The sequence below is a fragment of the Lates calcarifer genome, linkage group LG6 (assembly GCF_001640805.2).
Source record: "Lates calcarifer isolate ASB-BC8 linkage group LG6, TLL_Latcal_v3, whole genome shotgun sequence".
NCBI lineage: Eukaryota > Metazoa > Chordata > Actinopteri > Centropomidae > Lates > Lates calcarifer.
The window spans coordinates 3,570,758-3,583,189 of record NC_066838.1 but is presented as its reverse complement, the minus strand read 5'-3'; the positions used below and the strand labels follow the sequence as shown (position 1 = coordinate 3,583,189).

The 12,432-nt window shown below is 39.2% G+C and overlaps 1 protein-coding gene across 3 annotated transcripts in view; it reads right to left on the bottom strand.

Moving 5' to 3' along the window:
- Nucleotides 1–12,432, bottom strand: part of lamb2l (laminin, beta 2-like) — a 48,715-nt gene that overhangs the window by 34,996 nt on the left and 1,287 nt on the right. For 2 of the 3 annotated variants that reach the window (XM_018678824.2, XM_018678810.2), the window contains exon 2: nucleotides 1,937–2,015. In XM_018678824.2, coding sequence (XP_018534340.1) covers nucleotides 1,937–1,967 — 31 coding nt within the window. In that variant the 5' untranslated portion in view covers nucleotides 1,968–2,015. Of the gene's footprint in view, nucleotides 1–1,936; nucleotides 2,016–5,083; nucleotides 5,161–12,432 lie in introns of those variants that run through there. The other variant, XM_018678818.2, reaches the window with a different exon arrangement.

The window sequence follows — 12,432 nt, the reverse complement described above, 5'->3', positions numbered from 1 at the left end:
TCAACTTGCTTCTCGCTGTTCCACAGAGTTCACAGTTCACAGTTAACCCACAGCACACACATTTATACCAAAGTTTGAATGAGAACAACAGTGGCCAGCTGTTAAATGAAATTATTTAGCCCTTTATATGAAACAATGAGATGTAAAAAATGACATTTTTAAAGATTTAAGTCTTCCGGTAAGAACCAGTGGGCTTGGGCGCCACAGGCTGGGTAGGGAAGTCAGTATTGAGAAATAGACAAATACATTGTTAGCGTTGGTCTTTTCTTGGCATTTGATGGCAATAATAAAAAATAAAACTTACAGTATCACTAGGCTTATCCTTAGAGACAAAAAGACCAACACATCATCAGCACATCAGTTTGCCCGCAACTTTCTCTATGTCACTGTTTAGTTGTCTCATGTAACACGAAGCAATACTGAGGTGGACTAACAAAGTCAGTGGAAATATGTAACTGGAGACTAACAGAAGTGGATTCATCCCAGGTGCTGTGAGCTGAGGCAAAGACAAATTCACTTGGATTAAAAAAGTTTCAACCTACAATTGTGACAATTTTCAGTTTTCTTGAGTTTTATGACTTGTACAGAAACAGGAGCAGGACAATATGTGAAACTGGATTTCAGATATTCTCAGTCAGGGACTCATTAGCTGTTTGTGCCCAAAAGATACATAGTGCTACTGCAACGATCAAAGCCAGCTGAAAATTCACCTTAGTTTCTACTTAAATGTAGCGTGCTTGCTATCTTGAAATGAGAGAGAACACAGACATTCAAAAAGAGGGGTACTCCTGGGTGTCCCACTCTGCACAGCTCACACCCAGTTTGAAAGCCACTTAACATTTCCTTGATATTTTTGTCCCACGGTGCATATTGTCACTTTATTGTGAAACATCTCACTACAGTATATCATTACAGCCCTATTGGTTTCCTTACTGTGTGAAGTGTTTACATGGAGCATCCTTAAGGTCTTAAATTAAAGCATCAACATTGCTGAATCAAGTATGAGATAATTATTGTTATCATAAAAATTAAGGGTCCTGCCACCCTGTCATTTTGACAGGACTGAAAAGTAACATCAGCTCAGCAAAGAACAGTTCAAATCTCACTTAAACCCTTCACTTCCTGTTCCCTAAAGTAAACACAATCTAGTACAAACATTTGTGGTTACAACTCAATCCTGTGATTAGCGTGCATGAAGTGATGATGGTTTAGACCTAATGACAATGCACAGGGAGAGTATGAGTCTGTCAGGACTTCCTTCAGATGTGAGTCTACTCAAGTAACAACAACAACACCTATGACAGGGTTGAAGGTGCAGAGGCATAGGGCATATTGTATGATCAGAAAACATGTTCACACCAGATTCAGTAGTAATTACTACACATAACAGGCTGCTGCTGCTGCTGCTGCTGCTGCTGTACCACAGGGGATTTGGATTTGGCTGGTAAATTACATGAGAAAAAAACATGAGATCTGGATACAATAAAAAAAATGTGTCCTGCTGTTATTAATCTTTTCGCATTGTTCTACCGGTGGCTGATTGCTGTTGAACTGCTAAAAAATGTCCCTTGGAGTTGAGTGGGAGAAAGTGATACAGCTCTCTCTCACTGACCTTTTCATTAAGCTTAAAGTTGGTTTTTCTTTTTATACAGAAGACAGAGCAGCAGAAAGCAAACTAACATGTCTTCTGGTTTTTTCTTTTTTACCTATAAAAACTGTAAAGTAAAAATATGTGACCACTACCAATTCTGATCAGATAACCTGCTCTGAACCATACAATGACTGCTCTGAAGCAAAATGCAGCTGCCCCTATAGTTTAACTATAGGTCACTGTCTCACCTGTAGTTCAGTTCATTTGCACATGCTCAAACTGGTCTTTTACCAGCAAACTGTAAACATGAAGTTGAAAACTGATTGGATAGCTTTGCAAACTCACCCAGCACGAGGAGGCTCAGATACACAGTCATGGATGAGCATCAGGATGCCTGGATGCATGGACACCAAGCTGTCTCCAGCTGTAACAAACAGACACAAAGAATTTGAGAGAGTGACAAAGGAATCAATTAAAAATAATTAAATAAAAAGAGGGCCTCATTTAGTAAGACACTCTAGTGTAGCTGCCAGAAGAAAGAGGCTAGGGTCATCAAAGTGGGCAGTCTGTATTTCACACCAGAGGTATTCTTTGTGCAGTCTTTTCTCAAAATTGACAGCAATGTCCCAGACAATGGAAACTCTCCTTTAAACTTGAGTGCTTGAGTGTCTGCCACTGTCAGATAGTCAATAGTTGGTAAAAGTCTTTACCAACCCCTTAGGTCTTAACGATGGCCTTGTTTACTGTTAATATTATCATTATATTGCCTTCAAATAACTCTGGCAATGGATGGTGTTAAAACACTACACAAAGCAGTTTTAAATGATAAAAGCTACAGCTGGGCGGCACAGTGGTGTAGTGGTTAGCACTGTCACCTCACAGCAGGAAGGTTCCGGGTATGAACCTTTTCTATGTGGAGTTTGCATGTTCTCCCTGTGCCTGTGTACTCCGTCTTCCTCCCACCATACAAAGACATGCATTAGGTCAACTGGTGACTCTAAATTGCCTGCAGGTGTGAATGGACTGGTGATCCGTACAGTGTAAGCTGGGATAGGCTCCAGCCCAGTCACGACCCTTAAGTGGTATAGATACTGAATGAATGAATGAAAAGCGACAGCTGCCGCAGTAGTGAAGTTAGTAGTAGTTGGGCTTTCTCTTGGTTGTGTTGTGACAGAAGAGGAAGAACACCTCTTGTGTAGTCATGTCGCACACTAAACCTATCTGACCCCTGAGACAAATTAAAGTGATTACAGGAGGAGGACAGAGTAAATGAAAAGATTGACTCGTCACAGCCAGGACTGCTTTTGCAGCCTAAATAAGCAACTTAAGTCAGAAGGAGAGCTGCTTTGTTGCCTGACATATGACAAATCAAATGTCTTAACCTTACTCACTAATTCAGGTCTGTGATCTAAAGCAGGTGTCTGTTGGAAACTGTTTTTCACACTCAGCTTGGCAATAAGAGGTCCACATGGCCCCACGGTCCAACTGTCAAAGGCAGAGGCACAGAGAGGGGACCCCTCAACACTCACTTCAGTAGGTTTACCCATGTAAGTTGCTGACCGCATCCATAAAAATATGTTGTCTCCTTCGTATTCAGATGCATAGAACAGCCTCACCATACAACAGCCCAAATAAACTTTTTTTTCCAACTACCTGCGTAATGTTACCTTCAACCCTGAGGGGATGACCTCAGATGATGGGGGTTATTAGAGCGTCGCAGGAATGGATTTTAAAAAAAACTTAATATGAAATGAAATATAAGAAAATACAGATTTGTGTTTTTTGATTGAGAGAGAAAAAGTTGCGCAAAGGCACAACCTATAGGATTAAAAAAAACATAAAGATTCCAGAGACCATGGATTGCACACGTATTTCCCATTAGTGGGAGCTCAAAGACCTCAGGATGCTGAAACTAAAAACCAGTAGAGAAATAATCAAATGTTTAAAAAAGTCAATCAAACAAACAAACAAAAGCAGGAAATACTGACCCTGACCACTACCTGCAACTGTACCAAGTCTTTTGGCTTTCTTAGCTCCTGGAGGAGGTGAGGTTTTCTCCTGATAAAAAATGACTTGCCCTCCTAGCCTACCTAGCTGACATCTTCAGCTGACTGAATGATCTGATTGCAGGGCTTCAGAGTACAAATGCATCACTCTTCACCCTCTGGGACAAAATTGAAGAATGGATCAGAAAACTGTTGTTGTGGTTCTCTCATCTGAACAATGATCATGTTCAGATGACATGTACATGTAGTTTTGTATTTCCCTGAAAATCAGATCAGAAAATGCATGGTTGTTAGAGATCCTTTTGCAGCGACAAGGTCAACAGGACTGAAAAGTGAACTAGAGGATGCTGCAACCAATATAATGCTTGAAGCACAGGGTGAAGGAGAAGCTACTAGCTGAATATCAGTAGGTGAACACTAAGAAGTGAATGACATGGCACTGACAAAACTTGGTCTGCATGAAAAACAAGCACAGAGCACAGAGTGGGTTTTAGTGGTAAAAGAGTTAAGAACCATTGCATTATGGGCTGAGGAAATTCTCTTGCTGCTTTGCTAAATAAAACATTTAAAATTGGATTAACTAGAGATGCTTTCTCACAATGCTGAAAACAAGTAATATTCTTAATCCAAATTCAAAACACAAGATTTGGACCTGCCATAAAAAGACAGATCTTATAAGACAGGGCTTGACACTACCCAGCAAATATGTTATAGGTTATGCTTATGTTGGTAATTATTTCAACATAGAGGTAGCATCAGTAGATAGATTCAAAATGTTCACTTGTGTACATTTAACTTTTGTTAGTTCTGTCTAAAATTTAGATTGTATTTGAATCAAGACTGGTTGTTCAGGTAGAGGTCCATCTTCCCATTTGTCATGGCCCCATAAGCTTGAAACAGAGTGGATCACATAAGATAGGGTGGTAAACACAATCATTTTTACCACTACAGCCCTGGTGCAGAGGGGCTCAGTCTGCACAGTCTCCAATCTGTGTCTGAGTGAAGGGATCAGTACAGAATTGTGAAGCCTTTTTGTCACTGAAGAGCCCTTGAGATGAGGTGACTGGCAAACTATTTTTAAAAAGAATATTACAAAATAACCATCTCCTTACATAACACTTAATGAAAACCTAAAACCTGCTCAGAGACATAAAGATAGTAATTTTTATTAAGCCACAAGTTGTTGTTAAGGACCATTTGCTGCACTGTTAAACAACTGCACTGCTGTTACAGTTTAACAACTATGTTGTTAAGAGAGTTTACAGTTTAGCCACAGGCAGCCTACAGTGACGGCACAAGGTCGCATTTTAATCTAAGATCTTCACCAGCAGACTAATCCACAGAAAACATAAGAATGTCATAAAAATTTAAGCTGATGTTTTACAGATAAGTAACACACTAAGAGAACAACATAACAGTAGCAGTCACAGTGTAATATTCATTATTAATCCAGTGTTAGCAGGAAGTGATTCAGCTTCATACTCACATAGCCACAGATCACCTCACTCTCCTCTGCACTGCGTGGTCAGAATTGCTCAGTCTGTGTCTCTGAAAGCCAATTTTGACAGTGTGTATGTGTGTGTGTAGATTCCTGTATTCCAGCGTGCACGTGTGCAAACCCTAGACCCCAATGTGTATATTTACGCATGCATGCACATGTGTGGTGTGTATGTGCGCCAGAATGTGTAAAACAAACTTGAAAGCACAACTGAGAGAAGCGATGTAAAAACAGAGGGAACGCCGCTGTCCAATAGGAACACAGTATGTGCGGGACCCCTTCATTCCTCTCCTCCCTCTGGCTTCCTCTATTTCGCCCTCCCTCGCTCTCTCCAGCTCGTCACTGGGGCACTGGGGTGAATGGGCAGCTATTCTTATTCTAATTCCTCTGTCACTCCATGGGCCACTGGCTGAAAGAGGGGAATGGTCTCCAGGCTTTTGGAATGCACCACCCCTTTCTTCTGGACACGAAGGGAGAGTGGAGGGCGAGAGAGGCAGAGGAAGTCAGAGAAAAAGAGAATGAGAGATAGTTAAAAGAGACAGATGAAGAAGAGGATGGAAAAAGGTAAAAGATAATGGAAAAAAGGAATGAGAAAAGAAAGAGAAAGGAGTGACACTGACAATGACAGGGAGACATTCTGGGGTAAACTACGCCACAGAGCTTAAGTGTAGCACCACAACCACATAAGACCATTTTCATGGCACTTAGCAAGAGGGTCTGACCAAAAGATAAAAGCCTCACCTCTACTCCAACCCACTCCAATTTGTTCTCTACACTAAAACATGAAACTGCTCTCTCCACCAAAACTGTTAAACTGTAAAGTTTTCAACACTCAGCAGAAGAACTGTATAAATATTCAGGACTATTTCCACTGCCATTTAAAAAATATATATATATCAAAAAGTCTGCTAATTTTTGAGTGACTCATTATTATGCAATTAGAGAATTAGATGAGACCATTGATACCAACATCAACCTACCAGTGCTTGTAAAGCTCACTAATTAATACTTTATATGTTTAATTCACACACATGCTGAAGTGTTAAAACAATCTTTTTGTTGTTTTATGGTGGGTCTGTGGGCCAGACTATTACTTGACTCTGAGCAGCTGCCAGAGAACTAGCAGATACACCAGGAAGTTACAGGTCCCAGTCGAGAAATAGTCTAACAAATAATGAATAGTACGTTTTACACTTTTTTTTTGTAATACTTCAGTGGATGAGATATAAGGTATTATATACTGCGCTTTAGTAGTGCTGGTAGGCTCATTTTGTTACTGAGAGCAGGCTAAGTGATTTCCCTGTTTTCCACTGTGCTAAGCTAGCTAGCTGCTGGCTACAGCGTCATATTCAGCATACAGATAAGAGAGTGGTATCAGTTGCATCTAACTCTCACCATAAGGGCAACAACCTTATATCAAAAACTGTCAATGTGTTTCTTTAAATGCTGAGTTTCACACTGCTGTAACAGAAGAACAAAGAAAGCAAATGACAAAACACAGGGCAATCTGCTGCAAAATTATACACTATGTGCTGCATTACAGCGGCATTTCATTGCTGCTTGATTCAAGTGAAGCATGTGAATTTGGTGTTGATTCATCTCTGCCATCTCCAATTCAACTAAAAAACAAAGGATGAGACAAATCAGCTGGGTTGAGACATCAGACTCGGGCCATGAAGGTCAACTCCGCTCAAAAGAATGACTGGATTAGAGAAGAGAAAGGGAAAGGAGTGGGAAAGTGCGTGTTTGTACCTGTACGATATCTACGTGTACGGGTTATGCGCATTCATGGTAAACAACTGAAGAACTGCAGGAGAGAACAAAGCAGCTTTCACATTTGTAGTGCTCTTGTGATGTGACCTTTGACCTCTGCTTCACTGGGAGAAAGAGTGACTGATTTAACATGTCGCACAGCAACAGCAGAAGAGGCAAGCAGAGCTACTAAAAGGCCCAGTTTTACTAAGGTTTTCTCAATCACTGCACTCTCACCCACTATCTTTTGTACTTGGTTATTTCATTTTGACTTCCAGGAAAACTGTGGAGGACTGCTATCACAAATCTAAAGAGAAAAAGCCTGAGCAATAGTTTCACATATATTATATTTGAACGCTCTTTCAGGTCATGCTCCAATAATCCAGTCTAGACTTATAGCTATGTCTGTAATCCTCCACTTCACAAGGAGGCATTTAGTAAAATTAAACTGCTGTACAAGTAAAATAAATCACAGGGAGAAATTAGGACTGTTAGTTACTCAAGTTTGGCCAGTACATTACTGATCAGTTGAGGCAGTCTATGGATCTATGATAGCACCTTTTAGCTGTACATGCTTATGCACAGACATGTGCAGATATCATAAAATAATTTCCATATTACTTGGTTTATATTGTTTGTTGGATAAATAAAGATCCAGATGTAAATGTCTAGGCCTGTTTGCATACTTTTTAAATATCACAGGCTTAGGTCATAAGTAGCCTATGTGGTTCTGGATTTAACTAATGTGAATCCTACATGGATATATATGTAAATATATTAATCACATGGTTTTGAATGTATAAATAATAAAGTTGAACCTACTGTAAAGCCAGTAAGACAAATAAGACAATGACCATCATAGTTAGAGGAAGGCTCAGTTTCAGTGCAGCCAATCAGAGACCTTGAACAAAGACTTTGGCACAAACACATACACACAATCACCACAATGAGATAAGAAGAAACCCATCGGGAGTTTATAGTTCCACCTCTATACCTTCTGTGCAGCAGTCAAACAATACCAAGAGATCTTGAGACACTAGTCCAAACAATCCCAAGCTCCCATATCCTTGAACACCATAACACGATAAGCCTGACTCTGTGTGTGTGTCTGCGAGTTTGTGTACACATCAAATGAAGGGCTTCAGATTGAGCCACTGAGCACACTGCCAGTGTACTGCAGCTTGAGCTTGACACTGTTGTTAGGGTATTGTAAAATAAGGCTGGGCTCGAAATGGGATCAGATCATTCAGATGAGATCATAAAGGAAGTTTGCTTTCCTTATTAAGGCAGGTGACTCAATATTTAGAGCAGCTGCTACCTGCACCACTGTCATCTGCACCAGAGGTTCCCAACCTTGTCTGATGGGATACATCGGGCAAACAAGGCTGGGAACCTCTGCCAGATGAAGTCAAGTCAAGTATGGCCACATAGTTCATTTAAGTTTGCATTCATGCTACTACTTTTAAGTAGCATAAGCTGAATGTTTCAAATATTTATCCAGAGTGTTACCCTAACTGTTTAAAAGCAGTTTTCACTTAAACTTAATCGCAACATGTTGTGTTCAAGTGATATAGTTTTTTTTTTTTTTTTATCAAATTGTAATATCTGTTGTTTTATATTGGTTGAGCTATTGTCAAATCATCAAAGTACTCCGTGACAAGTACCCTGAGGCACAAGAACCCCTGGAAATCCAGGCAATACAACTCAAGACATAAAGGAATAAAGACACCAATGAGTAAAATCACAAGACATAAGGGAGGAAATCCTGCAGATAACAAACTTGATGAGCATGTTCTTCATTCAGCTTTGGGGTATTTAGCAGTACAGAGGGTAACTTAAACAAAGTGTTGAGGCACCAAATTTGTCCCCCACAAGGTCAAAGCAGCATGTTTTAAATGTTTTCTTGCAGAGAAATTAAGCCTTTAATTCAGAAACTTTAAATACATTACAAAATGCATCTGTAACATACTTGTGTGATACTATTGGTAAAGAGCAGTGACTTCCAACTAGAAACATGCAGAAGCTGAAAATGTTGAAGAGTCAGACTTCAATGCCATATTATCTATTTACTCAATGAAAGAAATAAACATATTATTAGAGGGAGTCATTACACAAAGTCATGCCAGACAGTCTTTTACTCTCTCTCTCTATCAAAAACACAGACATGCTGAAATTAATATGGGATCATTTCTTGATCAATTCTTCTCCATATTCATCAGAATGACTCAGTTCCTCTGAACTTCTTTTATGCCACATTGTAAAACATGAGTCAAAGCAGTCATAAATTACAATAACACACCCTAAAGCCACAGTGAGAGCTTCAGTTAACACTGAAGACTGAAGTCTTTATGAAAAACCCCTTCTAGACAGACACTTACACTTTTTTTTTGAGAAACAGTGATTTGTAATGGGTTAGTGGGCAGCCCAGTGCCTACTCCACTAGCTGTAACCAACCCTAAGGAAACAACTGGGAACTGAAATTTACACTCACAACACTCAAAGAACTAATATCATAAGAGCCTAAAGCAGGCACTCTTTGATTTGATAGAAACAGACCACCCAAATACAACATCTTCAACTAAAGGGATTCAGTTTAACCATAGTGTCAAACAAGTAAATGTCTTCCCTTCAAACAACTTCCTAAGCCACTACATACATTATTAGATCATCATTTGTGGAGCCATCAGTAATCTCATAATACCATGTCTGGATATTTGCTGTATTTCTCCTGGAATCTTGCAGTAAAAGAAAGATTACCATCAAAGGTAATTCTGCATTTCAGGATTACAAAAAGAGAGTTAAATCTTCCAGTGTGAGATGAACTGCAGATTTTCACTGCTACTGATCCAGACCTCAAATAGAGCACACCTAATACCTACTACTGTTGGGCTTACCCAGCTTTTGTTCCACACCACCTATGTACACACAGACACACAATGTGCATTCCTGTTCATATACATGTACATTTTGTTTTTGCCTATGTTATGCTTTCTTATTCAACGCAACAGCAGCACTCAGATCTACTTGGAAATCAGCTATGTTTTTAATGGTCGTAAGTGATTTATCATGTAATTAATATTTAACTATAAACTCAGACACACCTGCAAGGCCAACAAAAGCTCATGCAAGGGCATGACCAGACAGTAGCCAGTGAGGGGGTTTTATGGTGATTAAATTCAGTGCAGACACACACCAACCAGCTAGTTCATGTTTGAACCAGAAAGCAAGAGAATCAGTGGATTAGAGGTGGAGGTGAACAGGGCAACTCTGAGTTTAGCCTAGCACTAAGTCCTGTGGAGAAGGTCAGTAAAGTGCAGATAAGCCAGAGAGAACTTTAGCCAAGGCCATAGTCCAGGGAAATCAGCACAGTGTGGTACACTGCTTAATGACATCCTAGTTTATGTATGGGCATTTTAGAAAGAAAGAAAACTGCTGGAAACTAGTAAAATTAGAAATTGTAGCTTTTTCAACTGCTGCAGTTTAAGGCACAAAAACAACTTCTCATGCTCATCTCCTAATAAACCTGTCAGTGATCTGGCTTGTTTCCTACCTCACATGCATGCACATCAAAAGGTAGCGTCACTCATAAACCTGTAAAACTTGCAAAAGTTGCCAATATTATTCTGCACTCTAAGTGATGAATTCATCTCAAGACATTTGATTAAACTGATGTTTCTGGGGAAATAAAATGCAGCTTGGGTCAGTTTTATTCAGAGAGCAAAATCTGAAGGCTCTTGCTTGATAAATTAGCTAAATGGATTTGGCATTGACACTAACGATCTGCACTTGAAACTACTTACAAAGATGTGTCATTAAGTTATCTAAAAAGCAAAAGGGCAATCAGTGCTTCCTGTCTATATAAAAGACAGGCAGGATATTTGGGCTACTTTTTTAGTAACAAGTAAGGAAACTGCATTTCCTATTACTGATGAGACAATCTGTGATGTGATTCACATGCCGTCAGCCATTTCCAGGGTAAATTTTTCTTCTACGTATGTGTGTGTACGTTTGTGTGTGCACTGCAGGGGAAAGAGATTGCTGCATTACTCTCTGTAAGGTTAAAAAGACTGAAATCAAATCAGTAGATGTATTATAAGGATTATAACTGGCCATAGTCAATAATTAAGAAAAACATATAAAATATCTGAGGGTTATACTTTCACAAAAGGTACAAGGTTGTAAAATTCTCTATCTGGTGATTAGTTTTAGTAAAGATTGTGGAGGCATTCATTTAGGCATTTTATTATTTTCTACACAATAAAAGGTACAAAAAGTAATCAAATCTATACACTATATCTCTGACTATGAAAGTATTTATTAGTTGTACTCACACTGAGTTAAATTAGCCTGACATAACTTTTAGACAGGAAGAGACAGACATGTCGTGGTAATCAGTCCTTCTCAGTGTGCTGCAAACAAGGAGCTGATTTGTATCAGGAGACATGATTATAAGCATCTCAGCCTGCAGAAGCTCAGATATCAAAGACTCAATGACAGAGTAACAGGCGGCCTATGGCAGCGAGATGTTTCCTGATCTATAGATTATCCAAGCACAGAGGTATGGCAGATGGCAAAATGCAATCTTATAGATGATTCCCAATTTCAGTACATTTTTTCTCTTTATATAAAATCAAGATAAAACATGATTCAAAAATAGGGGTTCACCATATACCAAAGACCAATAAAAGAAAAGAACCACTTCCAGGGCTTTTATCCCTTTATGTACTGTAAAAAGAGTGAAGACAAACATTAAGAGCAGCTATGCAACAATAGCAGCAGCACTTGCAAGGGTTGGGGTTGCAAAATTATAGCAATTTTCAAACTTGGAAACTTTCCATGGGAATTATATGGGAAGTACCGTGAATGTATGGAAATTAACAGGAATAAACCGGAAATTTGTAAAATCACAGATTAGCATATGACAGGGAACTTCAGTGTAGTTGAAAAAATTCATATTCATATTTCTGCTTCTATTTCTATTCAGCATCAGTAGTAAAATATTTTAAAAGTTTCCAACTGTGCTTTATTTGTGCGCAGTACCTAGTAGAAAATTCATAATAAAAACATGACAATGAAAAAGTTGTATATTGTTTTTTAGCTGTGTAAGAAAGGTCTCCAGTATGTTATATAACACAACAGTGTTTAACTAGCTTTTGCTAATTTCAACTGCTTTTTAGCTCTGGTTTTGGAATTGGGATGAGGGCTAACATCTGAATTTCAAAGAGGCATATATTCCTCTGCAAGCTTTTGTCTCAAGTTCTGCTCCTGGCTGTCTGTTCAATGTCAGGCTTGGCAACACCAAACTATTTCTATTTCACTGATGTAATCTGACTACTTTTCTTCTGTCTTATTTTGTCATCATCAGTCACTGCCATTATTCAAGAGTGTTTGACTGGCAAAGCTCACACATGCGGGTGTCTCAAAGGAAACTTCGGAGCTTATGTTACTGTTGTGATGCAGAGGAAGCACATACTGCATCTCAGTTTTGTGAATGAGGCATTTTTCACACTGTGCAAAAACAAAAATTCTATGTAATCCAATGAATTTGGTTGCCTGGTCCTACACAGGGCCACACTCACCACATT